Raw genomic sequence first — 27,151 nt, forward strand, 5'->3', positions numbered from 1 at the left:
GCGTGGTTCAGGGAACAGCTCCTCAGTTTCTTCCCCCCCCCCCCACCACGTGAAAAGAAAAGGGAAAGAAATCATTTCTTGACTACTTTCAATGTCACCCTATGTGTACTGAATGCTGCTGGTAGACGCGATGCTGCAGCAGTGAAGAGCAGTATCCGCTCCTCTCCTCTCCCCTCCCCGCTGGTAGACGGTGCAATAGGACTAGTAACCATCCTCATGAATATCTAACATGTTGACATCGAGGCCAACATTGCTGGTTACTCCAGTAGATAGGACAGAACGGCTAAATAGCCAGCTTCATCATAGCAACTGGGGGCTTCAGCCCCCTCCCTTTCCTGTGTAAAGAAAAGATTCTGTACTGCCTGGACTGTCATAGCAGCAGCATGCTGGGCTCTCTCTCCCCCACACCGCTTAATGTCCTGCCTGGACTATCATCGCGCCGGGAGGCTGCCTCCCCCTCATTTTATGTCACTAAACACTCAGTGTTTCTTATTCCTGCATTCTTTATTACTTCATGACACAAATGGGCAGGACACTGCCACGGTATCCCAGGAAGGTTGGGGGAGGAGGAAGCAACAGGTGGGTTGTTGCAGGGGCACCCCCTGTGAATACTGACACGGAGAAGCTGTGCTCTGATACACTGGTCCTCTAATACACTTGCCCCTTATTCTAGCAGGACTGACTCTATTTTTAGAAACCATAAGGGAGGGATTGACTCAGTCCCAAGTGAGTCAATCCCATTTTGCTTTTGTGTTGCGCCCCCGGCCTGTTTCAGCCAGGGGCACTCATGATAGCAGCGGACAGTACAGAGGAGGAGAGATAACCGTCATCTCTTTGCCAGTTTTCTCCGGCACTAGACGATACAGAACGACCGTAACCATCTCTGCTATCATTGCAAAAGCAAGTGAATGCTGCGTGTAGCACTGGGAGTATCGCCTCTCTGTCCACGGCAATCCAGTACACATACAGTGCCGGAAAAAAAAAAAGCTGAACAGGCTCCATGGTTTGCCGTGCTATGGCGTCTGCCAGGGCAATCCAGGGGAAAACGGCGCGAAAGGATTGTCAGCTGATATTTTCCCAGAGGAAGGAATGACTGATGACATTTACCCAGAACCACCCGCGACAATAATGATTCAACCCAGAATTCCAAGGGTGGGGGAGACTGCGGGAACTATATGGGATAGCTACGGAAGAGCTACCCACAATGCAACGCTTCAGAAATCGACGTTAGCCTCTGACCATGGATGCACAACGCCAAATTACTGTGCCTAGTGTGGCTGCATGAAATCGAATTTATAATATCAATTTTATAAAACTGATTTTAGCTAATTCGATATTATCCCGTAGTGTAGACGTGGCCTGAGTTGTGTGATCCTTGACTGCCATGAGTCAGTCCAGAGGGGGAGTATAAGCAGCTCCCATTAATCTCAGTAGAACGTTAACTCTGAAGCATAAGGGTGAGAATTTTAAATTCAGCATTGTTTTTTCACTGTTTATCATTTAGCAGAAGTATCCAGCTACTTCAGAGTTTTGTGTGAATTTGAGGATTGGGGCAGTGCATGAGAGGAGTACCTCTGCTTTTCTGTCTGAGCGATTATGATGATTTATGTGGTTCCTGTCCTCTAGGAACTGAGATAACTATTGCCATTAAAAGGTCTTTTTAAAATGTTCAAATTCAAAACAATTAATATAGCTACATAGACAGTCCTTGACTGTTGGTGTAGTTTTTTTTTCTACATTTTAAGTAGGTCTCTACCATAATATAGTTATAGAGGGAGGTGGACACAGTAGCATTCATTTGCATTACTTACTAGTAATGAAATTGAGATAATAGTGTTTGCCTGGATCATGTTTATGCAGGATTACAATGTTTGGAGAAATCCAATATCCAGGATGAGCTAGATGTTATCTAATTACCTTTTTGCATTCCATGCAGGAGAGCCAATTATGGTTTACAAATACCTGAGGGCATTCCACAAAGACACAGGAGGAATTTCACAACAAGGGCAAAATGCAGGGGGAGGAGCTGAGTTGGAATGGAGAGGTGTAGGTCAAAGGTGACCTGCATGACAAAAGTGAAAACTGAATTAAATGCTAGTTTCTGTGCTAAACTCATCCCTTACCAGCCTGTGGACAAATGCTGCATAAATGTGGTTTTGACTTTTGTTTTGATTTGTTTTAAATGAGTCCCCTTCCCCTTCCCCTACTTGTGAAATCCTCTTGGTACTTCCTGATTCACTGACTATACCCCAGAATGTAGCATGTTGTGACCTCATAAATAGCATGGTTTCAGTAAGCCTTCTAGGACTTGTTTTGTTGCATTCTGGGATATCTTCAGAAACTGGGAAGTATCAAGAGGATTACACAGAGGAGAAAATAATTCTTTACAAAAAACAAAAATCACGCTACAGGTAAACTTATATTTGTGTCTGAATGTCCCACAAAGCTTGATAAATGGACTTCAGTACAGAAATCTGCTAAATTCAGTTTTTATTTTTGCTTTGCAGCTCTTTGTACGGCTACAATGTTGTATACAATGTAACTACTCCTATAGACCCAATACAGTCTCTGGCCCTTCCCCACCCCATATGACTTGTAGAGTTATGAAAGCATATTGCAGTTTTAAGAACAAAGTCACATTTATTGAATAAAAGAGTTGAATACTAGTCGCACAATTCAAGATTGCTACTTATGTAGTCCAATTAATAAAGGTAGTCATCCTGAGCTACTGTTCTTGTTATCTCATTAATAGATAGTACAGATACAACTCAGTCCACCCCCTGTTCTCTTCCCTTTACTTTTGTGCCTCCACACTTTTAGAACAATGGCCTTGATAAGGGCATAAATACCTTCACAGCAAGCCCAGCTCTGACATAGTTTTTCACTGGGGCCTTATCTACACTGTCACTTTACAGAGCTGCAACTTTCTTGCTCAGTGATGTAAAACAACACCCCCCTGAGTGCAGCAAGTTTCAGTGCTAAAAAGCGCTAGTGTAGACAGTGCACTAGTGCTGGAAGCCACGCCCCTTGTGGAGCTGGGTTTTTTAGAGCGCTGGGAGAGTTCTCTCCCAGCACTCTGCCACGACTACACAAGCCGTGTTAAAGCGTTGCCACAGCAGCGCTTTAAAGCTGCCAGTGTAGACTAGCCCAGGGCTGAAATCAGGAAAGCATTTCATCATAGTCACCAGGTACTAATTAGTAGTAAGAAGGCTTAACAAACATTGAGTACATATCAAACAGTGCAAGAAAAGAGCGTATCACCATCTTCAAAAAGAAACTCCATAGGTACTGAAATGAATATAATCGTGTGTGCACATGCTAGTTAATGAGACTGCAATGCATGCTAATAGGAGGCCAGCCTTCCGCTTCTGATGCAGAAGACCTGGCTTGTTCACAAGTGGAAGTAATGGTGCTTGTTCTCAGTCTTATATTGCAAACTCATTATATTCTTCAGCCCGTTCACAAATATGGAAAAGACAAAGTCCCAGCCCCAAGGGTTTTAGTGTTGCTTAGGCACGTGCTATACAATACAAATGCCAGAAAGCATGGAAACGTTGATGGATATGTCAGAAACTTTGTGAAAGTGGTTTTATTACGTATTTGGTGGAGGAGAGGGAGAATGATTGGCACACAGGGCATAAGAGGCTGTTCCAAGCATAGTGGTGGCGAGAGGGAAGGTGTACAGCCCAGAGTGGGAGAAGGAGACAAGGGAAGTAATTAGGAGAGAGGATTGGAAGTAGTATGTAGAATGAAGAGGAGGAGCTGCAGGTGTGAAAAGCCTTGAAAGTCGTACCATAGCTTACATTTACTATGGGTAAAGAAGACAAGAAATTGGTGAAGAGATTAAAATGGGGGATGAGCTGGTCATGATTTGCAGAGGTGGGTGGTGATGAAGTCAGAGATTGGGAGAGGGAAGATTATGGTAGCAGCAAATATTTTCTGTTACCAGTCCTTGTAATTTTTATTACATGGCTTATGATATTTTAGTGTGCTGCTTAAAGACTCTGGCTCCTGCAGTTTTTTGAATACATGAGAATCTCCGCTTTTATTTAAAAAAAGAAAAAGTAAGTTTATGGCTTCTCATGGTTGTAGAGAAATGCTTGAAAACATGTAGCCTGAAGGATCAAAAATTTAAATGTAAATGAAAATAATCCAAAATGTATCTTATTTAATTTATAAATTTTGAAACCGAAACCAGACTCATGATTGTTAGTGACCCTAATTCATGATTTTTGAATGCTACGGCAATACTGTATTTTGGATAGACTTGGAGCAGGAAGTCCAGAAAGGAGGCAGTTACAGAAGTCAATACAAGGTATAGCCAACACACAGAATAAGTTTTAGCAGTAGAACTGGAAAGGAAAGGACAGACATTTAGAAAGATTCTCATGCAAAAATTCCCCAAATGTCCAAAGATATGGCTGAAGTGTGTGTTTGTTTTTTTAACATATAAATCTTGGAATCTACAAGATCTGTGGGTAAATTGGAGCCTTAATCACCAGCATATAAAATAAATAATTGTAAAACATTGTCAAGAGAGATGTAAACTTTTCTTGGAAGGACCCACCCAGTATTCTAACACCTACATGGGCTACTGGAAAATAAGAAAATAAAATCAGATGTGCCCTCACACATAGACTAACGATGTACTGGTATAATAGCATTGGGACCAGAGTGTTCAGTCAGTCCCAAACCACTCTTTTCTTCCTGGAGAGTTTCCCCCCAACTTGGATTTTCCTGTTTCTGCGCAAGATATACTATTAAGTCCAGGACAAGACCTCCCCCACAGGGCCTCAGAATCCTTTTCACTGTCTGCTGCAGCACCTTCTTTAAAACACCACTGCAGCTAGGAATCTAGCATGCTTTGGGGATTTAAAGATGTTTTTGGCAAATGACTGAGGATGAACTGAGACCTCTTTTAAGAGAGGAAGATGACATGAGGCATATTATTTCAACATATAAAAGTTTCTGCTGAAAACTATTATTCTCTTATGCCCTGCTTTAATAACATGGCAAATACCTTTAATACCTATTACAAATAAATAAATAAAATAGATCACCCTCTCCAGTCTGCATACTTAATCTGGAGTGAGACAAGGAATAAGCAGTGTGAGCCAGAACAAACCAAACCAGAAGTGTTACAAAAATATTGTCCAGATAGACAAGTGAATGTACATCTGGCCACAAAGCTCTCTTGCTCGGTGGCAAATGAGCTCATCTCAGTCACGTGGCCTAGGCAGACTCTCTGTCTGGGCTTCTGACAAAAGTACCAGCTCCTCCTCCTCAAATCGTTGAGCCTCTGACAGTAATTCTAGAAGTTCCAGTCGCCTCTAGACCCAGTTAGTGAGATATTTAAAATAGGAGCCCCAGAGTGGGGACAATTTGGAAACTGATGCTTAGATTGCAAATCTCTAGCTCTAGCCATGATCTCTAGGCAGTTACTGGCACTGCAGCTTGTTCAGAATAAAATGGGGAAGGGGAATAATCTCTGTCAAGGGAAGACACTGAATTAGTGTTTAGAATTCCATGTTCAGGAGATACGGCTCTTGCTCAGAGACTTTGAAACCCCACGTCAGTCTACAAGCCTTTTAATATAATTTCCTCCCTCTCCCCTTTCTGCCTTTCCTTTGGGAATGTGACTCTTCCATTGTGCATGTGTGTGTCTCTCTCTCTCTCATATATGCACACATGCAGGACTGTGACCTGTCTGTCACCCACTGGTCCCTCTCTCCTTTCTTTGTGGGTTTATAATGCATTATGAAGACTGTGAACAACCCACTTTTTTCCTGATGGAGTATATATCTCCCCCCTCTCCGTCCGGCAAACGCCTCTTCCCTGTTGGCTCTCTTTTGCTTTTATTTCCGATTGTAGTTCTCATTGTATGTTGGGGGATTGGAGCCCTGTCTAGGGCTGCTGTGATTTTATCTGCTTGAATGAGACCTCTGCCAGTGTTAGACAGAAGGTGTGGTGTTTGCGGCTCTCCAGGAAACACTCCTCTTGCACATAGTGAGCGGTGGGTGGGGTCTCTGGAGGACAGCACTCCCTGCCTTTGGTAGGTGTAGCCAATGGTTCTCTTATGACAGGGGTGGGCAAACTTTTTGGCCCAAGGGCCACATCTGCGTGGGGAAATTTTATGCAGGGCCATGAATGTAGGGCCGGGGCAGGGAGTTGGGGTGTGGGAGGGAGTGCGGTGGGCAAGAAGGGGCTCAGGGCAAGGGGTTGGGGCAGAGGAGGGGTGTGGGATATATGAAAGGGGTTGGGGTGCAGGAGGGGCACAGAGTGTGTCAGAGGGCTCTGGTCTGGGGATTGGGGTGTAGGAGGGGTGCAAGGTGCAGCAGGGGGCTCAAGGTAGGGGGCTGAGGTGTGGGGTGCAGCAGGGGGTTGGGGTGCAGGCAGGGTGTGGGCTCCAGCCTGGTGCCACTTACCTGGAGCATCTCCAGGGGGCAGCAGCATGCACCAGGGCCAGGGCAGGCTCCCCACCTGCCTGCCCTGGCCCGCACCACTTGTGGAAGCGGCCGGCACCATGTCTCTGCAGCCCCAGGGAGGGGGCGCAGAGGACTGCTCGTGCTGCCCTTGCCTGTGGGTACGTCCCCTGAAGCTCCCGTTGGCCACGGTCCCATGTTCCTGGCCAATGGGAGCTGCGGGGACGGTGCCTACAGGTGAGGGCAGCGCGCAAAGCCATCCCCCGCCCCCCTGGGGGGTAGGGACATGGTGCCGGCTGCTTCCAGGAGCGGCACAGGGCTCACGGGGGTGGCAATCCCCTGGGCAGGATCCAAAGCCCTGATGGGCCAGATCTGGCCCACGGGCAGTAGTTTGCCTACTCCTGTCTTAGGAAATGGTGCCTCCTGCTTGTAGTGAGTGGTGGGGTGCAGTTTTGGCACTCTTGATGGATGGGCATATCCTGACTGGAGCTCTCGGGGTGGGGTGGGGGGAATAGCTTCAGCTTCTGGCAGGTGGGGGGTGAAGTTTGTGCAGGATGAACTCTGTCTTCCTTCGTTTTCTCCTTTTCCTGCATCTCCTCTTCTTCCTTCCACCTCTTTCACTTGTTTTTCTTTCTTTTCCTGCTCTCATCCTTCCCTCTCTCCCCCTCCGCTTCCCCATTGTCTCGTAATAACTTACATCTTCAAAGCATTGCACTGGCCAAATGCTAGGTCAGGGGTGCCCAGCCTATGGCTTGCGGGCCATACACAGCCCATCAGTGCATTTCAAAAGTCCCACAGCCTGCTTCAACACAATATACTAATGGCTGATTCATTTTGTTATGTCTCTCTCACTTTGAGACAACCTTTAGCAAACTGGTTTCTGAGAAACAACCTCAGACTTCTCACTAACTCATAAAATGTACTCTTTATTTGTGATTAGGGAGAGGGTTATGTGTGTTTTCCTGTTGTTTTTTTTCCCTGTTTTCTTTAATTCTGATACACATTTTATGCACTGATTTCTTTCTTTGTTTTTAAGTAAACAATACTGTTCATAAAAACAACCTATCTAAATACATACGAAACAAGCTGAACTTAAAATATAAATCAATATGGGTAACTTTAAATCTTATAAAAATATATAGAATCTGGTTGGCCCATACGAGGTTGTGCTTAGATTTCTGTGGCCCTCCTGTGTAATAAGGTTGTGCACCATTGTACTAGCTATTTTTATCTCTGCAATCACTCTCTCTCTCACCTTAACAAAGCTCTTTGAATTCTTCCCCTCTTCTTTGTTTTCTTTGCTTTTCCCCACCCAAAACATTCACCACTCCCATGAAAGAGAATTGGTCAAGCAACAGTAAGACATGCATTGAATTGTCTTTTATTACAGGATAACAGACATCACTTACTGATTGCACCCCTGGTTCCTGTAACTCCTTAATTTGAGCTTCCATCTACTGTAGTAAAATGTGTGTAACAGGACCAAAAAACCAGAAGTATTCTCCTTCCTGATTTCATATTTTTAAAATAACAGACAAAACCCCATTCTGAGCAGTACACCCCCTCTGGGTTTTGTTCTTGTTTTGCTGGCTTGTGACCAGAGACAATTGGACCACTCTTTCTAGTCAGGCCAACATTTCCTTGAATAAAAAGGGTTGCTACTGTGTGCATCATCTAATTAAAGTTACTGTCTCCTGTGTGGCCGATCTTCTCCCTAAGGACGAGTCTGTCACCTTGGCAATGTGCCCGGGCCCACCCACCATCAGTGCCATTGCTTTCACAGAGCCACGTCTTGCTTAGCAGAGAGCATTGACAAATACTATGTTCAGTTTTATTCGTTCACTGCACTTCAAAGTTAAGTTTTTTGTTTGTAATATGAATATCAGAGCCACACAGTTTGTTGTCTGTTAATAAGAATAAATTTTAGTAGTTGATAATTCCCTTTCTCTACTGCATGGAAAAATCAATATCTGGATATTTATGCATAAGAGGAAATAATCCTTTGCTGCACAGAGTTTTAGGCACACAGCGAGAAAGAAACCTGCTTTGAAGGGCTTGAACTATTAAAAGAAAACTGCTGCAAATGCTCACTTGAATGTCATGCATTTCCAATGTTTTGTTGCTGCTGTAGTGGGCTATACATTTCCCTTAATAGAGGCATTCTGTTTCTGCTGCATTCCTAAAACAGAACTGAACTGCCAATGTAATCTGTGAGCCTTCCTGATCTCTGCCCTGAAAAATATCACCAGGTTAAAAGTGAAAACGCTTCCAGCAGAGACTCCAGAATTGGTTAGGAAATAAATGAGCATTGCACTTGGAGCTTTCAGTCTGCTGGTACAGCCTAAAATGCAAGAGCACTGAAAAATGTACACTGTTTTGTGACATGGTGGCTTGGGATTTCCTCATAGAAGGTGCTTGTCCTCTCAGAAACTACTTTAATTCAGCATGCAACACTACAGCCTAGAACTATTGTATTGAATTGCATATATGTGAGTCAGCAGATACACAATGGAAAGGCATTTATACTTGTGTGGTAAACTGATTCTGTCCTTTCGGGGGGTGTAGTGGGGTTTATTAGCTTTATTTGTGGTGATTGTTTTAGGGATCAATAACGCTTAAGGGCAAAGTAGGGAGTCTTGTGCGGGCTTCACTGGCAACTACCCTTCCTCCTGATTTCAGAGAGAGGCTTTTTTACTGCCTGCTTTTGTACAATCCTGGGTCCTGTGTCAAATCCCAATTCAGTATTGTAAGAATATTTAGCTTTGCTTCGGTTATTTTAGTTTATTTTCTATTTAACTTTTAAATCTTAAATCTGCCCCCTCTTCCATCTTTGTTTATGCAAAAAAAGTTTGTTTAATAAAAGGTCATATTTTCATAATCAGTCTCTTTTTATCTATAATGTCCATGAGCACTGTAATTTTTTGCTTTACTACCAGTTTTTCAGGTGCAATATTTTGAATGCAAATGTAAAGACTAGGCCGAGGCCTTTGTAAAAGTTTGGCCCTTAACATCTCCATTTGGTTGTGCCTTTCCTTCTCTTGGCATAGTGAGAAATCTGCTGCTCCTCTTCATACTGCAGTAAGAAAGAGAATCGAATCACAGGATATTTGAATGCTCATTTTATTTTAGTGAAGTGATTGAGAATTGGCTCTAAATCAAACTGGTTGTTTAAATGGATTGCATTTTAATTTCAATCACATTCTGTTTTTTCAAATTCCTTCATTCTACAAAGTCTTAATCTAGGGTAAAAATTCAACTAAAATGCTGTAAAATCTAGAGAGCGGTGCTGATGTTCATGCTTCTATCTGAAAGCAGACTGGTATTTTTCCACAGTCTGGGCCTACATCTTAAAAAGTACTGAATCTGACAGGGTTAATAGACAGGAAGCTGCAGCTGCAGCCGACTAATACGGAAGTCAGATTTTTGTTTAACTGACAGCTTTGAAGGCCTGAGGGGTGGGGGAGGGGAATTGGAGAACATAGCATCTGGTATTATATTGACAATTTGTATTATTTTCTGCAGCATTGTGTTCTTAAATTAGGAGAAAGGTAGATGTGTGCGTAATGAGCTCCCTACTTTATAATCTGAAATACATTATACAATAGTTTTTGTAGAAATCAAACATTTTGGTCAACTATACACTAAGTATTTAATGGAATTGTGCTCTATGTATCTGACTAGTGGGTGGGCATTGGGTTTTTAAAACGTAATAAATGATTCTTCCTGATCCTTCAGTATTTGTTAATTTTGTGCCCTCCCATGCATGTTGTTTCTAGACACTCTCCTTCCTTTTCTAATCATGGCTTTCACTACGTGGGCAACACTTCAGCATGGCAGCAAAGTGAATTTAGCTTTTCTCTTAGAAAGAATAGCTTTTGTGACCTGGATGAACCCTCCCTTCTACAGGTTTAAAATATCTGAGTACAGTCAGTAATGCTAGTATGAGGCACATTGTTTCATTTGAGCAAGCAGTTAGTGATCACTTTCCTCTGTTTGAAAATCTGACTTATTTTGTACCAGAGTTCATGTATAGGACTTCTTTTTAAGTTTCTTTGCTGAAACAGGCCTAGCTTAGCCTGTCTTCTCTATGCACAGGAGGGCTCCTGCTTGCCAGAGCTGCACAAAGATAATCGCTCAGGAAGTGTTTCAGCCAATCCCCTGAAGCTTTACATTCAGATTTACCAAAGTAGCCAATCCAGGATTAGCTTTCATTAGGAAGACAGATCATCAAGCTGAAGTGCCAAGCCCTTTCTGTCTGAGTACTGAGAGCCTGTCCTCCATGTTTTATAAGTATTGACATAACACTGTGTTAACAATGCATCCACAGAGGTAAGCTTTACTTTTTACATTTTTTTTCCTCTAAGACCTATGAGTTGTGGGTTAACAGTGTGATTCTCTGTGATTTGTTGCGCAAAACAGACACCACTGCACTTTATTAAGTTGAAACTGTTTAAATTTGCTTTCTTGGGTCACATGGTTAGTGGCCATTAGCCATAGCTTTATTTTGCAGACTGGCAAAACCTTGGCATACCTACTTCTTCACAGGAGGATGGTGTTTTTAGAGTTTATCAAGATCCTGGTATTCCAAAGAAGCTTTCTGTCTCTGAGCAGTTTGCCAGCACTATTGTCTGTTGTGTCACATGCCTGCTGAAGAGAAAATGGAAGCTAGGGAGCAGATGCATTTAACTGCCCTACAGGGAGTCAAGCAGGGATAATGGCAGACAGCAAAACAGGCAAGTTTACCTTTCTAAACAGTGAATGGAATAGCAAAGCTAAATTATCTCTGAGAAAATATGGGATTTTTTAAAACCTGGACATCAGCAAAATGTGCTAATGGCAGATTGTAGGTATTGGGCCTAGGTGGTACTGTGCTGTTGCATCATGTTTTTTATGCAGCTTATCTTTACTTGAAATGGATATTGAACTTTTTTCTTACAAGAGTAGTTAATACAATGTGTTTCTCTTTCTGAAGGACAACGTATGGTTAACATTTTGTTCCTTTAAAATAAGTTTCTCAAACTGCAGGTTTTAGAATTAGTTTTCTGGTCCATAAAATGCAGCAGTACATCTGTTTAAATGCCCAGTTCTTTAAAGAAAATATATTTTTCAGCTCTTAGCTTCCTTCTCTTGCATAGTTAAAATAAATTTATGTACCTTTTATCTGTGCCTTTTTGTTTTACACTGTAGCAGCCTCAGTTCTGTGTTGAGGAGTCCAGGAGATATAAAATCATGTCTGGTTCTTGACAGTATTACATGTTCGTTTTTGCTTATAGTCTTTTTTTTTCTTTGTCTTTATTTTGATTTTGGTTTATTGCTACGTAATTGTTTAAAAAATTTCCCTTTTGATCAATTCCCAAATCTGCCAGCCTGTTGTATCTTCTTAACTGTGGAAAAATGAGATGGTTGCTTGAACAGTTGGTAAGTAAGCAGTGTGCTGCTCTCTGAACATTTTTAATAGTTTAACAATTTTTGGTTTTAACAGGGGACCACTAGTCCAGCAGGTGAAGTACTGTCAGTGGCTAGTCACGTAAAAAAATTGAAGCTTTGATTAGTGTCTATTTTAAATGGCTTGTTCAAGTAAACTGTATTCCCTTTTGAATGTACTGTTTTTTCTGATAATATGCTGCTAAACTTAAAGCTTATACTTCCTGTTTACCTGTGGCCAGTGAATTTTTTTTTACTTATGCTTTGTTTCTAGATCCTTAATTAACATGTTTGGAGGCTAAAGCTCCGTTTGGTTGTTCCTCAGGCTTTTGAGGTGTAATGAAAGTGCTAGTGCTCAGCAGTACTCAGTACTTTACACAGTTAAAGGGATATTTCTTTCTAAGTCTGTGTTTTTAATATTACATGAAATATCACCTAAGATCAAATTTTGTTTGATTTATTACTAATTTTGAACACCTTGTGGCTTTTGTTTCATAGTTGAGCTGTAGCACTTGTATGTGTATCTTAAGTTGCTTTTCACTGGACATTTTCTCATAGCTGTGCAGTTATCAGAAACATCCTCTTTGGTGCTTTTGATCTAATTTTTGCACAGTTTTATAGTAGTCCAGCTCATACAGTGTTAAGAATGGACCCAAATCTAATGTGGATCTAGAAATGATTATACCTCGTCATTATATGCTAACTTTTATAGAAGGGTCCCATAGATTTGATAACATACTGTAACATAGTCATTTAACTCTGGTTACTTCTTTGCCAAGATTAATATCTTACTTGAAAATGTAAAAACCCAAAAGTAGTATATTATATGGTAAAAAATACCTAATTCGGATCACAATCTAAATCATTGCTGAAGTGTACTGTTGCTTCATGTTTTTATAGTACTTATATATGACTTAATATATTTTTCAGCATACACAAAGATGATGGTGTAGCTAAGAAATAATGAGTTTATGCTGTTTTTATTCTGTAATTCCTAAAATGAGAAATTGCATTTGGTCATAGTTTTCCTAACAACAGTATATACATATTAGCAATTTGGTTTGGAGTCTTAAACATTGCATGATATTATATTTAATATGAGGAAGCAGGAATAAGTGATCTGCAATCAAAAAGCTTGCATTAAAATGGCTCCCACAGGTTTTGTTAAACAAGGATCTGTTTCAAATCTGCACCTCCTGACACATTGTTGACAGTGAAGTATATTTGTATAAGCTGCCCTTGTGCATGTAATGAAACCTAGCGTTGTGAGTCTAAGTTCACTATTTTTAATCAGTCAAATATAATTCTTTTATAGTTCACAAAAAATAAATGTCTGCATTGCAGCAAGATGTCTGAGGCAAGGTAGAGACAGCAGTGTTGCTTTACAGATCAGCCCAATCACGCTGCTCCATGGAGTACTTGAGCCAATAGAAACAGAGTGTAGGTTAAAGATTGACAATTGCAGTGGCAAGACTGAGAAAGGCCTTCTGGAAATTTCTACCATCTTTGTTCCATCTAAGTAAAGCAAATTCAGCTAAGCTGAAGAATTTCATATGTTTTTGGTGCTTTGTCAAGGTATGATGCTATCACTCACTGTTATAGATTGCATAATAGGAAACACGATGTGCTGTTTTTCTAATGTTCAGGCCAGATAGGGTGTGGGTTTTGTTTAAGAGATAGAGACAGGGAAAAAGCTTGTACCCCTTCTAGCCAAGATTTTACAGGGCTGATTCTTGTTCATTTTACAATTACGCTGAACATGTATGAAGCAATGTAGTTGAGGTATATACCATTTGTAGAAGGTAGCCATTGTTCTGGTGTAACTAGGAATTAATCGTATAATTGCTCTTTAAATTTTCTAGCAACTAAAGAGTTATTTTACTTGTCCAGGATGAATATGATTAGCCATTATTATTTAGTGGCAACGTCCAGTTACTTTTGTAATTAGCTGTACAAAGAATGTAATGGGGAGAAACAGAGTGATCTGGATTATAATAAGGATGAACACAATAGCTTTTTAAAAGCCACATGTCCCTTTCATACTTTGTAGGCAAACTATTTTAGTAGTGCTAGGGAAAAATGAGTGACTTTTTGAAACTAGTGACAATATTTAGCATACCCATAAGGAAATGATGCAAAGTACAAATAACTTCAAATCTGATTTCTTTTCCTCTCTCCCTCAGTCATCTGAGTAAAAATAGGCTTCCCCCCAGTTCATTGACCTTGGAAGAAGCATATGCTAAAGGGACTTTCACTTACATAGTACAAAAATTAGTATGTAAATTTAGCTCCTCCATGTTAGTGTCCACTGGCTTCATCTACCTTTTCTCTTTGGGCTGCTTGCCAGTGTATAATCCTACTTCTTTCTTGCTTCCTTTCTTTTTTCTTAAACTTTAGACCGTGTTTACACTACAAAATTATGTCAACTTAACTGACTTATGTTGGCATACAGCCACTACAGTTATTAAATTGCTTGCATGCATGCACACTTGGCTCCTTGTGTCAGCAATGCGAATCCTCACCAGGAACGCTTGTATCAATTGTATTGTCAGTTGAGGCATTGTGGGTGGGCTCCTGAAAGCCAGTAATAGTTGATGTTAGCAATACAGTCTCTACACTGACACGCGTCAAGCTACTTAAATCGAGCATGAGTCTACGTGGTTTAGGAAGGTGGTGTTATTAAATAGGTGTAGAGAGGCACTTACATTAGCAGGAGCCAAATTTAAGTGAAGACATTTCCACAGCTAGGTTGATGCATGGCAGCTTACATTGATCTAACCCTGTAGTTTGGACTAGGCTTCAGTAGCCATGCTCATCCAACAGGTGGGAAGTGGTGGTAGAGCAAGGCGCCAATCCAGAATCATCAAGCAAGGGCTGATAAATCTCAGTAAAGACTGCATCCTGTTTCTTTTTCCACATGGAACACTTTGTATCACTTTGGAGCCCCAGATGGCACCTTGAGGTTTCTGAAGTTGCACCCAAACATGGGCACTCATGTAACAGTGCATAGTATTATCCACTAGGCCAGGGGGACATGAAGGAATGTTTCAGAGGGGGTGCGAGGCTTTGGCCAGCCTCCTGAGGAGGGAGCACCTCCCAGCCCAGCTCCGGCCCCAGCTAGAACTCCACTCTGCCCCCAGCTCTGCCCTGATTCCCTCTGCCCCGAGGCCAACTCCGCCTCTAGCCCCAGCTCCTCCCTCATCCTCAGTTCTGCTTCCCCCTCCCGCCCCGCTCCTTCTTCAGCCTAAGCTCCTCTGCCAAGGACAGCTTGGCTGTGCAGTAATGGAGGCGGGGTGCAAACAGATTCCATTACTGATACAGGGACTGTGATAGGAAAAGTTTGGGCACCACTGCACTAGGTCGTTAGTCTGACCTCTCAGATTGGATTTAGAAAATATTTCTAATGTTAATAGAAATCACGTGTCCACTTTCATATCCATTTTGGAAGTGTAGCGCATTATGAGCTGACTTTCATGTACTTTGCCACAGATTGAAGTTGTCAGTCTTATAACTATTGCCAATTGTCATAGTATCTGTGTGTCTCAAAGCGTGTGATAAGCACTGTACCAGCAGAATTAATATAGATAGCACTGACCTTTGTTTACAAACATTCCCAAACTGTGCCTGTATATTTTGGAGGTCTAAGCCTATAAATATCCTATTTATATTGAATGGGCCTCAGCTGTATATCTCCCATTTGGAGAGAGATTTGAACGATGCCACATCTTTTGTACATGTTTTTTTCCCCTTGTGCTAAGCTATTTTAAATGCATATTGTATAGAATAGATTTTTTTTAGAATATCCTAAATGTGTGAAATAGAATACAGTAAAAATCGGATATTACATTTTGGCATAGGTACCTAGCCTAATTGAACAAGCACTATTTACATTATTTCAATTACTTAATACAAGGTGGGCATTTTGCAGGGAATTCAGAATAATAAAACATCAAATCTAGGAGATTCACACTGAAGACTGAATCTAAAATTGAACAATTTCCTTAGTAACCTGTGACTTCACAAAACTCCCTATCTTGTGCATTTCTAGTTAAACATTTGGATGTCTGGTGTCCCTTTGTCATCCTTTACCATTTCTGATATTTAGATGATTGCTTCGAAAATAGCACAGCAGTTTAAACAAGAGATATAGTTATTGAATAAACTGCTACCATTTTAGCTACAGTACAGGAATGAGGCAGTGCAGTGCTGCCAGACGCCATTTTAAGAATCCTGCATAAATAGCATAGCTATCGATGAGTAAGAGACTGTTATAGGTGAGTGCTTATACAAAGCTGCTATTTATTCAGCAATGGCATGCTAATATTTTTTTTCAATTTTTATTGAATGCAGTTTTTTGAAATCATGATTTATATTTGTTACAAACAAGTATGATCTAGAGGAAGCAGGAATTATCTTTAGGATAAAATTTAATATTAATTCTTATGGTCTTAAAGCAGTATTTTTTTTTTAATTAAAGGGGGAAAAAGACTTCCATAAATGTGTGGTTCTTGGGCTTAAAGTAATTCCCATATGTAGACTGAGAATATTGTGCATGTGGGCATGGGCTCTTCTGGGTGGTTTTCCATATCCATCAGATTTTCTTGGTTAAATGTCAAGGTGCAGTAGTTCATCTGCAACTTTTTAATTATTCTCTGTAGTTACCATAGGTTAAGCACAGGTATAGATATTTTTAGATATTTTTACATAAGTACATTTTGAGATAAATATTACTAATAAAGGGAAGATCTTCCTTTGTAGAACTGTTTATTTAATGGTATGAAATTACCAATTTGAATTGCATAAGTGAATAACTCTCTTTTATGTTAATAAAGGAAAGCATTATTCAGTTAACTTAATAATGCATTTTTTGTTAGATAGAAATAAGTCTTATTTGTTACCTTCCCTTTTTCCCTCCTTTCCTCCAGCTTCTCCCCAAGAAAGAGAACCTGAGCCCCAACCCTCCCATAATCACACATGTTTAAAAATAGTTTGTGTGAAATGAGTTTGGTTTTATTTTAACATTTTTGGTGACTGAATTTCATTTTTACAACAACCCAGTCAATACAGATATGACAGGTCTTAAATGATTAATACACGTTTTTGCCAATTTCATTGTTAATTGACTAAGTATGTTTCAGTTACTAGTTTTTTATAATGTGTTCTGTTTGTTTTGTCAAAGAAATGAGTTAGTTTAAGAATGACTAAGATAAATATTGTACTCAGCAATCTACTTAATGGAGTATACACCATTATCATTTCTGATACATAACCTCAAACTATCATATTCTTAGTTATACATAATAGTAGTGCATCTGATTGGAACAAAAATGAAACAACAAAAGCAATCAGTACTGCAGAAATTAGGTCTTTCAAAATGTGATGTGTCTATGTGAGGGTCTAGTCTCATCTCCCAGTTACTGTGTGTTTCTGTAGTACTGGCTCTTTGTTTGCGTTAATATTGATGCAAAGATTTTTCTTTTTCTTTTCCTCCCTTTTTTGCTATGGGAAACGGTAGAATACTTGTCCCTAGGAGTTTGCTGTCATTGAATTATTGCACTTGAAAGCCTTTCTGAGGAAAAGCTGCTGGTGAGATTACTGAGATTGGAAGGTTATGGTGCTTAAAGCATGTTCAGAATATTGCTTGTTGCGGTGGAAGACACAGAGCTTGAAAGATCCATACATTCTGGAAAAAGTTACCCTAAACTAGCTGTAAATTTTCACATACACCCCAGCCAGCAGAGTGATTGCCATTATGAGCTGTAATGTCCTGCAACAAGCCAAATAATGCAGGACATCTCTGAAGTCACTTCATTCCTGCGAACCTTTAAATGTCTTTCATAGTTATATTAATTAATACATTTATACTTCATTTCTGTTTTCCTCATACTTTGAATTTTGTTCAGCAGCAAGTCAGTGTTTTCTTTATTGCTCAGGATCTTGTGAGTTTTTATTTAAATTTTAGTATTTTGGGTGCTTCTTATTGAGAGGGATGAATTGTTAGTATCCATTAAGGAAAAAAATACATCCTATTCTCGAGGACTTGACCATACATAATTTCATTTCTGCCACCAGTCCATGAATGATGCAGCAGGTATTTGTTAAAGTTTGTTTTCATTTACAGTAAACTAGAAGTATAAATATATCTAACAAAAATGCAAAACGATTCTATGAAGTAGTGAATTCATTTCAGCATTCAGAATGCTCTGTTGATCTTCAGATCTTGAGAGAAACCGTCATCAGACGTCACCTTTATAGTACACAATAGAGACATGTCAAGTCAAGATATTTTGTTCTACTTGGAAACATTTAGGAGGAATATTTTTCTTGTTTTCATTGATGCACCAAAACATTCAGGCTATGTCTACACTGGAGAGCTTACAGTGGCACAGCTATACCAGTGCATCTGCGCTACTGTAAGATCTTTCGTGTAGCCACTCTATGCAGATAGGAGAGAGCTCTTCCGTCGACATAATTAATCCACCCCCAACAATAGCAGTAGCTATGTCAGCAGGAGAAGCACTATGCACAGTACCACTTATGCTGGCATAACTTATGTTGCTCAGGAGGATGGTTTTTTCACACCCCTGAGCGACAGAAATTTTGCCAACAAAATGGAAGTGTAGACATGGCCTTACACCTTTTTTAAAGGCTACAAAGATCTTACGTGAAGTTAGTGACCTTTCAGATTTTGTGAATGTAAAAAACTTGATAGCATTAGCCCGAGACAGCCATGTTTAGATGAGAGCTGAACAAATCTCACCTAATGGAACTCTTTTATACATGCCAGTACTGACAAACAGTATCCTTACTGTTGCAGCTCTTGGTCCACATATGCCAATACATCTCAGTTCTAATGGACAGTCAGGGATATCTCTAGGAAGCCTTTGCTAGTATACCTTTTTATTGACCTCCAACATCAATTGTTCTAGTTCTGACTCATACACAGTTCCTCTATATTCTTTATTATTATTTGTATTATCATGGCACCTAGGAGTCCTAGTCTTGGACCAGAACCCTATTGTGCTAAGGGCTGTACAAACTAGGGTGACCAGATGTCCTGATATTTAGGTGTTTGTCCCGTGTCCCGACTGATCTTTGGTCGGGCCGCAATTTGTCCCGATATTTCGCTCCGCTGGCAGCACTGTTTTTTTGCTCCACCCCTGCCCCCCCCATATGCCCTGATATTTTTTTTCTCTCATCTGGTCACCCTAGTACAAACACAGAACAAAAAGACAGTCCCTGCCCCAAGCCACTTACAGTCTAAGACAATAGATCAAGGGTTCTGAAATCGTATGGAAGGCTGGGTAGGGAAGGCCGTGCCTCCCCAAACAGTCTGGTCCCTGCCCCCTATCTGCTCCCCCCCACTTCCCGCCCTGCTCTTCCCCCTCAGAACCTCCAACCCATCCAACACTTCTTCCTTGTCCCTGAATGCCCCCCCCGGAACCCCCCACCCCTACCCCCCCGGGGACCTCACCTCCATCCACACCTCCCACTCTCCCCTATACACATCCCCGCCCCTCTGACAGGCCCCGGGACTCCCACGCCTATCCAAGCCCCCGTCCTCCGTTCCTTGTTCCTCTGACACCCCCCCGACCCTCTGCCCATCCACCACCCCTGCTTCCGGTTCCCTGACTATCCCCCAGGACCTCCTGCCCCTTATCCACACACACACCCCGCCCTCCTACCATGTCACTCAGCAGCAGCAGGACTGGCAGCTGCGCCACACGGCCAGAGACAGCCTCACCACCCAGAGTGCTGGTGGCACGGCGAGCTGAGGCTGCAGGTAAGGGGGGACAGGAGGGGAGGGGCCAGGGGCTAGCCTCCCCAGCCGGGAGCTCAGGAGCCAGGCAAGATGGTCCTGTGGCCGTGTGTGGCCCACAGGCCATAGTTTGCCCACCTCTGCAATAGATGAATGCTGACAGACTGATGGGAGAGTACAATGAAACAAAGAGAGAGTATTTGTCAGCGTGGTAGGCAGTGACCTCAGACCAACTGTGGTCTAACCAATGTCAAGTTTTTTTGTTGGCATCGTGGAAGAAGATTGTTTTAAGGAAGGATTTGAAGGAGGATAATGAGGTAGCTTTATAGATGTTTATGGGAAGCTTCTTCCAGTCCTGAGGGGCAGCATGGGAGAAAGCATGAAGGTGCATATTTGAACATTTAACATGTAGATAATAGAAGCTGTTATGGACCAATCAGAGGCGACAGTTGATGTTTCAGTATTGAAAGAGATGATGATAGGTAGGGTGGGGTAGGCTGTGATGGGCCTTGAAAGTGAAGACAAATAGCTTCTGTTTGATGTGGTAGATAAGTAGGGACAAATGAAGTGATACAAAGAGAAATGATGCAATCAAAGAGATGAGCTAGGAAAATGATCTTTGCAATGACGTTCTGAGGATATGAATGAGCAAGATTGCACTTGGCGAGGCCTGAAAAAAGGATATTAAAGTAATTCAGATGCAAGATGATGAAAGCCTGGATGAGAGTTTTAGTTGTGTGGATGGAATTGAAAGGCCTTTTCTTAGAAACATTAGGCAGAAAGAATGGTCAAGATTGAAAGACATAGCCTGGATGCAATGACCTAGAGAGAGGTCTGAGGCCTTGGCTACGCTGACGCTTTGCAGTGCTGTAATTTGCTGCACTCAAGGGTGTGTTTTTTCATACCCCTGAGCAAGAAAGTTGCAGCGCTGTAAAGTGCCAGTGTAAACACTGCCCCAGTGCTGGGAGCGTGGCTCCCAGCACTGTAAGCTAATCCCCATGGGGAGGTGGAGTACCTGCAGTGCTGTACGGCTGCAAGTGTAGCCATATCCTGAGTTGAATAAAATGTGCAGAATACAGGCTGAGTGACATACAAGATGGTGGTGGTGTCCACAGTGATGGAGAGAGAAGGTAGCAGAGCAGGTTGGAGGTGAGGGGGTGAAAATCAAGTGCTTTGTTTTAGCCCTCTTAAGCCCGAGCTGATGTCTAGATACTGTAGCTACTAATCGGAGAGAAGCTGAGATTTTTAGTATGGACAGGAGACTGGTCTGACTTACAGTGGCCCCCCACTGCCTTTTTTCCTTTTATGCCAAATTATATGTAGGTTTTGTGATCTGGACAAATGTCCATGGGAAATTTGACTGAGACTATTAAAGATTCACATGGCCCAATGCAAATTTGAACCTGGATCTATCTTTTTGAAAGCAGAGATCACCACCTTATTCCCATAATGGCAAGCCACCACCAAATTGGAATAAGAAGCTTACTGTATATAATAATGTAAATATAATAGTGATAAAAATAGCACCTGTTATTATATCTTCACATTATTATACACAATATGCTTCTTGTTCCAGTTTGATGGGGGCACTTTAAAAGATTAATCTTATTAAAAAGGGCGGAGGGGACAAATACAGCATTTCCTACAGAAAAGCAAAGCACACGTACCACCCATGTTGGTGGTGGTAGTATACAACATTGTTTTCAGTGCGAGATGGATTTAAATGAGCGCAGTTTTCAAAATCTTGGATCGTGTTTTAGTCTGCTGACTTCCAACTGCACAGCAATATCTTGAAAATGTATTTATTAGGATTTTTCCTTGGTTTGTCTGCACACAACAGCCAACTCTCAAAACTGGAGGTTTTGTGCAACTGGGTGGTCTTATTAATTACCTTCCTTCCACAGCGTCATCTAAACTGGCAAAATTTAGATCCATATTTCTCCATTAGTGATACTAGTGTGGAAGTTATAATGCAGGTAGATCAGAGATGTTTGTGCTACTTCGTCATGCTTTGTCATCCAATCTTACTCTGAATACTGTAGAAGTGCCTGGGTAGGGATGAATGAAATGGTGGTAAAAACACCTGTATTCTGTCTACACTGTATTTTCTGCCATTGCTATTATTGATAGAGTTGCATGGAGGTGAATTACACAATTGATTTTTTCCAAATTGTAGAGCCTAATTTTAAAATCCTAATTTTTAATCCTTGTCTGTAAAATTACATGTTAGGCCCTAATCCTGCAAGATGTTCTGCAGAGAAAGATTTCTTCACTCTGTGAAGTTAGTGCGGTGCTAACATATGCAGGAGTCTGTCCATACAGTTTATAGGATTTGGACCTTAGATTATAAACTGTTTGAGACAGGAGCCCTGTCACCTACTTGTCTATCAAGTATCATTCACATTTATGATGCTATAAAAATAATCTCCCATAGATGTTGGGAGACTAACTCACACATTAAAATTAATGAATGAAATTTGGGTATATGCCCTGTGTATCAGAGGAAAGATAAATTTCCTCTGTGTTCAGATAGTGTATACTCCACTTGAGAATGGACCTTTAAAGTTATATTAGATTTCTGGCCATAAGTATTTGACAGTGTCACTTCAAGCTTTTATACATGAACCTAAATATGAAAATAATACATTCTAAATTTCTTTCTAACTTCTGTAGCTTGGCTGAAGAGGAAATAAAGGCAGAGCAGGAGGTGGTGGAGGGGATGGATATCTCCACTCGATCCAAAGGTGAGTAAGGGAAAGTGTACTTTATCTGTATTCCAGAGCACAGGAGGAAATTGGAATTCTTCATTTAAAATCAACAGTGCAATCTGTGATCTGTAATGCAACTAACTAACCTGAAAACATGAATTCTTAAATGCATATTGGCTTAATTAATGGAAAAATCTCTTTTATCTAATTCTTTGGGTTTTTTTTAATATTGTATTTGAATTGGGCTATGGATTATCCCCTGGTTTTATCAGGTATAATATTCTGAATACATTGTATCTGAGAACATCAATTTCCTTTTGACTTATGATCTTCCAGTAATCAAAATTTGATCCAGACTCTCAAGATGTGTCAGTTTCTTGTGGTCTTCCCTGCTCACCAAGCCTGGTTTCCCTTGGAAGTCATCTAAATTTGGAATGGCAAAAAGGGATTAAAAAAGAAAAGATGTTAGTATGTCCCACAAATGCTTAATCATAACTTCAGTAAAAATAAACAGGGAACATGAAATTTGCCCTTTCTACAAAAATTGGTCTCATGAGCATGAATAATTTCAAGAACCTCTACAATATGCATTGGTTATCCTGACAGGAAGCCAGGGCAGGCTGCAGAATTCTGGAAAACTGAAAATCTTCATCCCTGTAGTATCTGACTGCCCTATGGATTTTGAACTGGATTTTGAAACCCTGGCTCAGGCCATCCATGGTTTTTTTTTGTAGTTTTTTTTCTGTTATAAATATATATATATATAAAAAAAAATTCCCCTCTCACCCCTATGGGTGGTATGTGTCTTCCTCAACCTCGGGTCCTCTACCAGAGGCCTGGGAGTTTGAGGGTTCTGCGCAGTATCTGTAGTGTTCCTAGCACTGCACTCTTCTGAGACAGAGCGTTTGATGTTTTTTTTTCTTGTTCCTGGGATCTGTGGACCCACTACTACCAGCTTAGGAGTCCAAGCCCCGAGTGCTCCTACCACCACTGGACCATTTGGCCTTCACTTCCACATCCTCTCTAGTTCCTCTTGTCAGGCCTGGTACTTCTCCAGCTTCTCAACTATCTGTCTTTCTGATGTTGTGTCACTTGCACTGCTATCTATCTCACCACTCGCTGTCTCTCGTCCTGTTCTATCTACTCACGTGTTGGTTGATTGGCCATACCTGCCTGTCCGTCTGATCTGGAAGTCCCACAGAATACTTAGCCCTCTATTCTCACAACCTTCTGTGAGACTCCATCTGCGTCTTGGAGGGACTAGCCAATACGGCAGATTTCTGGTCACAATGCCGACCACTTGGTTGGGCGTTCGTGTATGCTGTCCTCTGCTGATACTTACATCCTGCCACTATGTGTGCGACTGGTCTTGAGGGATCTTTCTGCACAAAAAGGTCTGCCCTTTGGTCCATCTCGTGTGGTAGACCCCGCTTCAATGGATCTGAGTGCTCGTACCTGTTCCTGTGCTGCCTATGATCAGTGCCTCAGTGCGCTGTTTAGTCCAGCATTCCAGCCACTGGTAGGATTTTCCCAGCTGTCAGCCACCTCGCTTATCTTCGATTGGTGCATCCCCTTGCAGGGTCTTGTCTTGCCATGGCACTTCTTCTGCTTGGTCTTCCTCCATGTTCTGCTGCTGGCCTCGGTATTCTCTCCAGCAGCTCATCTTTGGGGGCCATCTACTGATCGTATTCTCTTGGATGTTTCGGGTTTCCATCCAGGACACGTGGCTTTGGACGCTCACCAAGCCCGCCCGCCTCTTCTTTCCGGCTGGTATACAGTCTCTGGTGTTGGACTGGGGCTGGAAACACCCGTGCATTGTGAGGAGGCTTCCGGGTCCTTCACATCGGCAGCCTCACGTAGCCATTGCTGGCTCCTTGCCAGCCACACCAGCGGGTATACGATGACCGGCAGGGTGTATCTGATTTGATGCGTGGATCCTTGTTCTTCCACTACTGGCTCTTCCAGGACCTGTCTATTCCTTTGGTGGAACTATGCCGATTTGCTTGTCTCCTTGCCTCCTCATCGTGGTTTCCCATGTGACTGGGGATGCCAAGGGTACTTGTAGTTGGTACTCATGGATCTGCTATGATGGACCGCTGGTAGCCAGCTCATCAGTCTTCGACACTACCCTTCCCATCTACTACCATCCCGAGCCACACTTTCCAGGTCCGAATGACACCACGATATCTCACTGTAGATCCCGCTTACACAGTGGATTAACGATCGATGTCTCGTTCATTCTTTAGCTCGCTGATGTCATCCATGTAGAGGAGATGGCTGGATGGTAGTCCACTCCCTGCCTGAAGTACCCATGATCTAGTCCTTGTGATTATCTGGCTGAGGGGTTAGCCTATGCAGACAGCAGCGGGCAGTGCATCATCTTGGTATATGCCGCACCTTGATAGCCACGTTGTTCAAGTGCCTTGAATTGTCTTCCAGTGTTGTCTTCCAGTAGTTCATGAAGTTCTGAGGAAGTCCTTAGTGTCCTGTTGACTTTGTTATAGCGCCAGAGCATTCATCAGATCAACGTGTGCAGCATTTGAGTCGTAGGACTTTCCTGGTAGTCATATACCAGGCGTGCCTCAGATTGCTGTCTAGACCCTTGAGTCTTGGGCGATGACCTGCTCTGTCTAGCAGGCACTGGGGTTCTGAGCCTCTGGGTTGGTTCCCAATGCCTTCTGAGCTGCTGCTCATGTACTGGTCCATAATGGGTCCTGTATCGCTTGGGGCCTATGATGCCTTGATCGGACTTTCAGTGTGGGGAGGCAGGTTATCGGCCCGGTAGTCTGGAGGGTTCTGTTGCCCTTGCAGGGATCTTTCATGATCAGCACTGTCCTTTCCTTGTGTTAGCCATTTGGGTGGGAGCCTTCTGCTGCAGCGTTCTCATCTGTGTCTGCTAGGCCGTATCCCCAGCACTGCTGTAGTCTTTCTCTTAGCCAGTCAGCGGGTTCGCTGGATCCAGCTCGCTGGTCCAGTCGCGCCTGTCCACGCCTGTCTTCGTTCTTGGACCCGTGTCGGATATCTGTCTACCGTGATGTGATGGTTTCTGTTCTGGGAGATTGCCTGTGCTCTGTTCTCAGGTTCCTGCAGCCACTTTGCAACTGGGTTATAGTCTTTCTCTTTCTCCCATATTGTTCTTCCAGACTGTTCCAGTTTCTGCGCCTGTGGCTCCTGTATATTGTGTGTTGCATGCAGTTGGAGAACACCTTGGAGGGTTCTCTGGAGACAGCATTCTACTTTTTTGGTTCTGCTTCTCTAGTGTATCTCTTAGCCTGTAGCCAGTGCTGTGGAGCCTCTGTTTAGCAGTCTCTACGCTTCGGATGCGAGTCAGCCCATTGTTATTACCTTTCACGTAAGTCGAGTCTTATCCTTAATTCTACACCTTACTGTGTTCCACCAGCTGACTAACCTTCCTCATCCGGATCAGCCTTGATCTTAATCCTCCAACCTCATTTACCAAGGTTGGTACAAACGTTGTTCTTTCTTGATCGTGTAGCGCAGCATTCTCCAGGATTACAGAGGCTGCCCGTATATACCATTCAATTGGTTTGAGTTCGGTCGGTAGTAGGGTATTCGTCATGATGGGCTGACTTGAGCAGCTCTAAATACTATCTGATGGTATTCTCCCTGAAGCCTTGCGTAATGGTCTCGAGATTGACTGTAGCTAGTTTCTCCAATGATCTATTGCTCATATGAAGCGCTGTGCTCTGCAATGGAGGGAGGTGGCGTGAAGTTCAGCTTCAGTGGTGTGGGCCGCACATCCACTGTTTTCCAGATCTTCTTGATCGGCTGACTGCTCAATTGGAGTTGTCTATCTCAGCTGTGAGAGCAGCTTTCCTCTTTACTATGCTTTGACATATGCCGGCCACTAGCTGCTTTCTTAGTAAGTGTGGATGTCAGGCTCTTTTGTCCATCCATAATCCCTCATACGTTTCCATTATATCCCCTCTCTTAGGTCTACTGTGAGTAGCATTCCATCAGTTCCAGGTTCTCTTGCTCGTCCATGGATGGTTTGTTCCAGTGCCACTTTATCGTCCGATTGTCCTGGTTCCTCAACATCTGGCGCGGACCTTGTTAATCCGGGCGACGTCCGAGCCGGCATGACTCTTCTAGTTCGTGTCACTCTCATATTTGAGGTAGGCAGGTGAAGCGTTAGGGGGTCTTCTGCCCAAGGACCCCTACTGGAAAGTTGGGTACCAATATTATATATATATAATATTAAAAAAAAAAATATTGGGAGTTTGGGTGGGCCAACATGATTCTACAGCTGAGATAGCTGTAGTGTTAGGTCCTGTCTTCACTAGCGAATTTTCCTAATTTTTGTTTCTTTTCATTGCTGCTAACAGTTCAGCTTTTGGAGAGCTGTAGGGCCAGGATTTTTAAGTTCAGGACCTAAATAATGTACCTTTTAAAAAAAACCTGGCCCTGCTGTATATGGAGTGCCCACATTTTAAGCACTGTCATCTAACCTTGCTGAGATTAGGTCTGTAGCACTTAAAACAGTGGCCAGAGTCAATGCCCTGTCTCCACCAGGATTCCCAATGTTGTTAATACCAGTGGGGCTGAAATGAACAGGCTTTTGTGAACAGTTATCACCTGTAAGGTAAGATAAATTTGGTGCAAGACAAACTAGTAGGAGTGGCCACATAGAGATTTGCGTCTGCTTAACTAAAGTAGTTTATGAACCAGATGAAGTTAAACTGTACCTTCTGTGTGTAGTCAAGCCCTTTGTGGCTGTCTCTTCTGGTGTGGTTTTTTACAATGAGAGAACTAATATGCATTATTTATCTTGCTGTAAAAACACACCTTTTTGCCAGTGAAGACATAGTCTGTGAAGA

At 42.2% G+C, this 27,151-nt stretch overlaps 1 protein-coding gene across 6 annotated transcripts in view; it reads left to right on the forward strand.

Moving 5' to 3' along the window:
- Positions 1 to 27,151, forward strand: part of ZMYND8 (zinc finger MYND-type containing 8) — a 150,395-nt gene that overhangs the window by 23,166 nt on the left and 100,078 nt on the right. For 2 of the 6 annotated variants that reach the window (XM_032767426.2, XM_075072272.1), the window contains exons 1-2: positions 10,537 to 10,751; positions 22,279 to 22,349. In XM_032767426.2, the coding sequence (XP_032623317.1) occupies positions 10,738 to 10,751; positions 22,279 to 22,349 (85 nt within the window). In that variant the 5' untranslated portion in view covers positions 10,537 to 10,737. Of the gene's footprint in view, positions 1 to 10,535; positions 10,752 to 11,364; positions 11,841 to 22,278; positions 22,350 to 27,151 lie in introns of those variants that run through there. The other 4 variants (XM_075072271.1, XM_075072270.1, XM_075072273.1 and 1 more) reach the window with 3 other exon arrangements.

The sequence above is a fragment of the Chelonoidis abingdonii genome, chromosome 14, assembly GCF_003597395.2.
Source record: "Chelonoidis abingdonii isolate Lonesome George chromosome 14, CheloAbing_2.0, whole genome shotgun sequence".
NCBI classification, from domain to species: domain Eukaryota; kingdom Metazoa; phylum Chordata; order Testudines; family Testudinidae; genus Chelonoidis; species Chelonoidis abingdonii.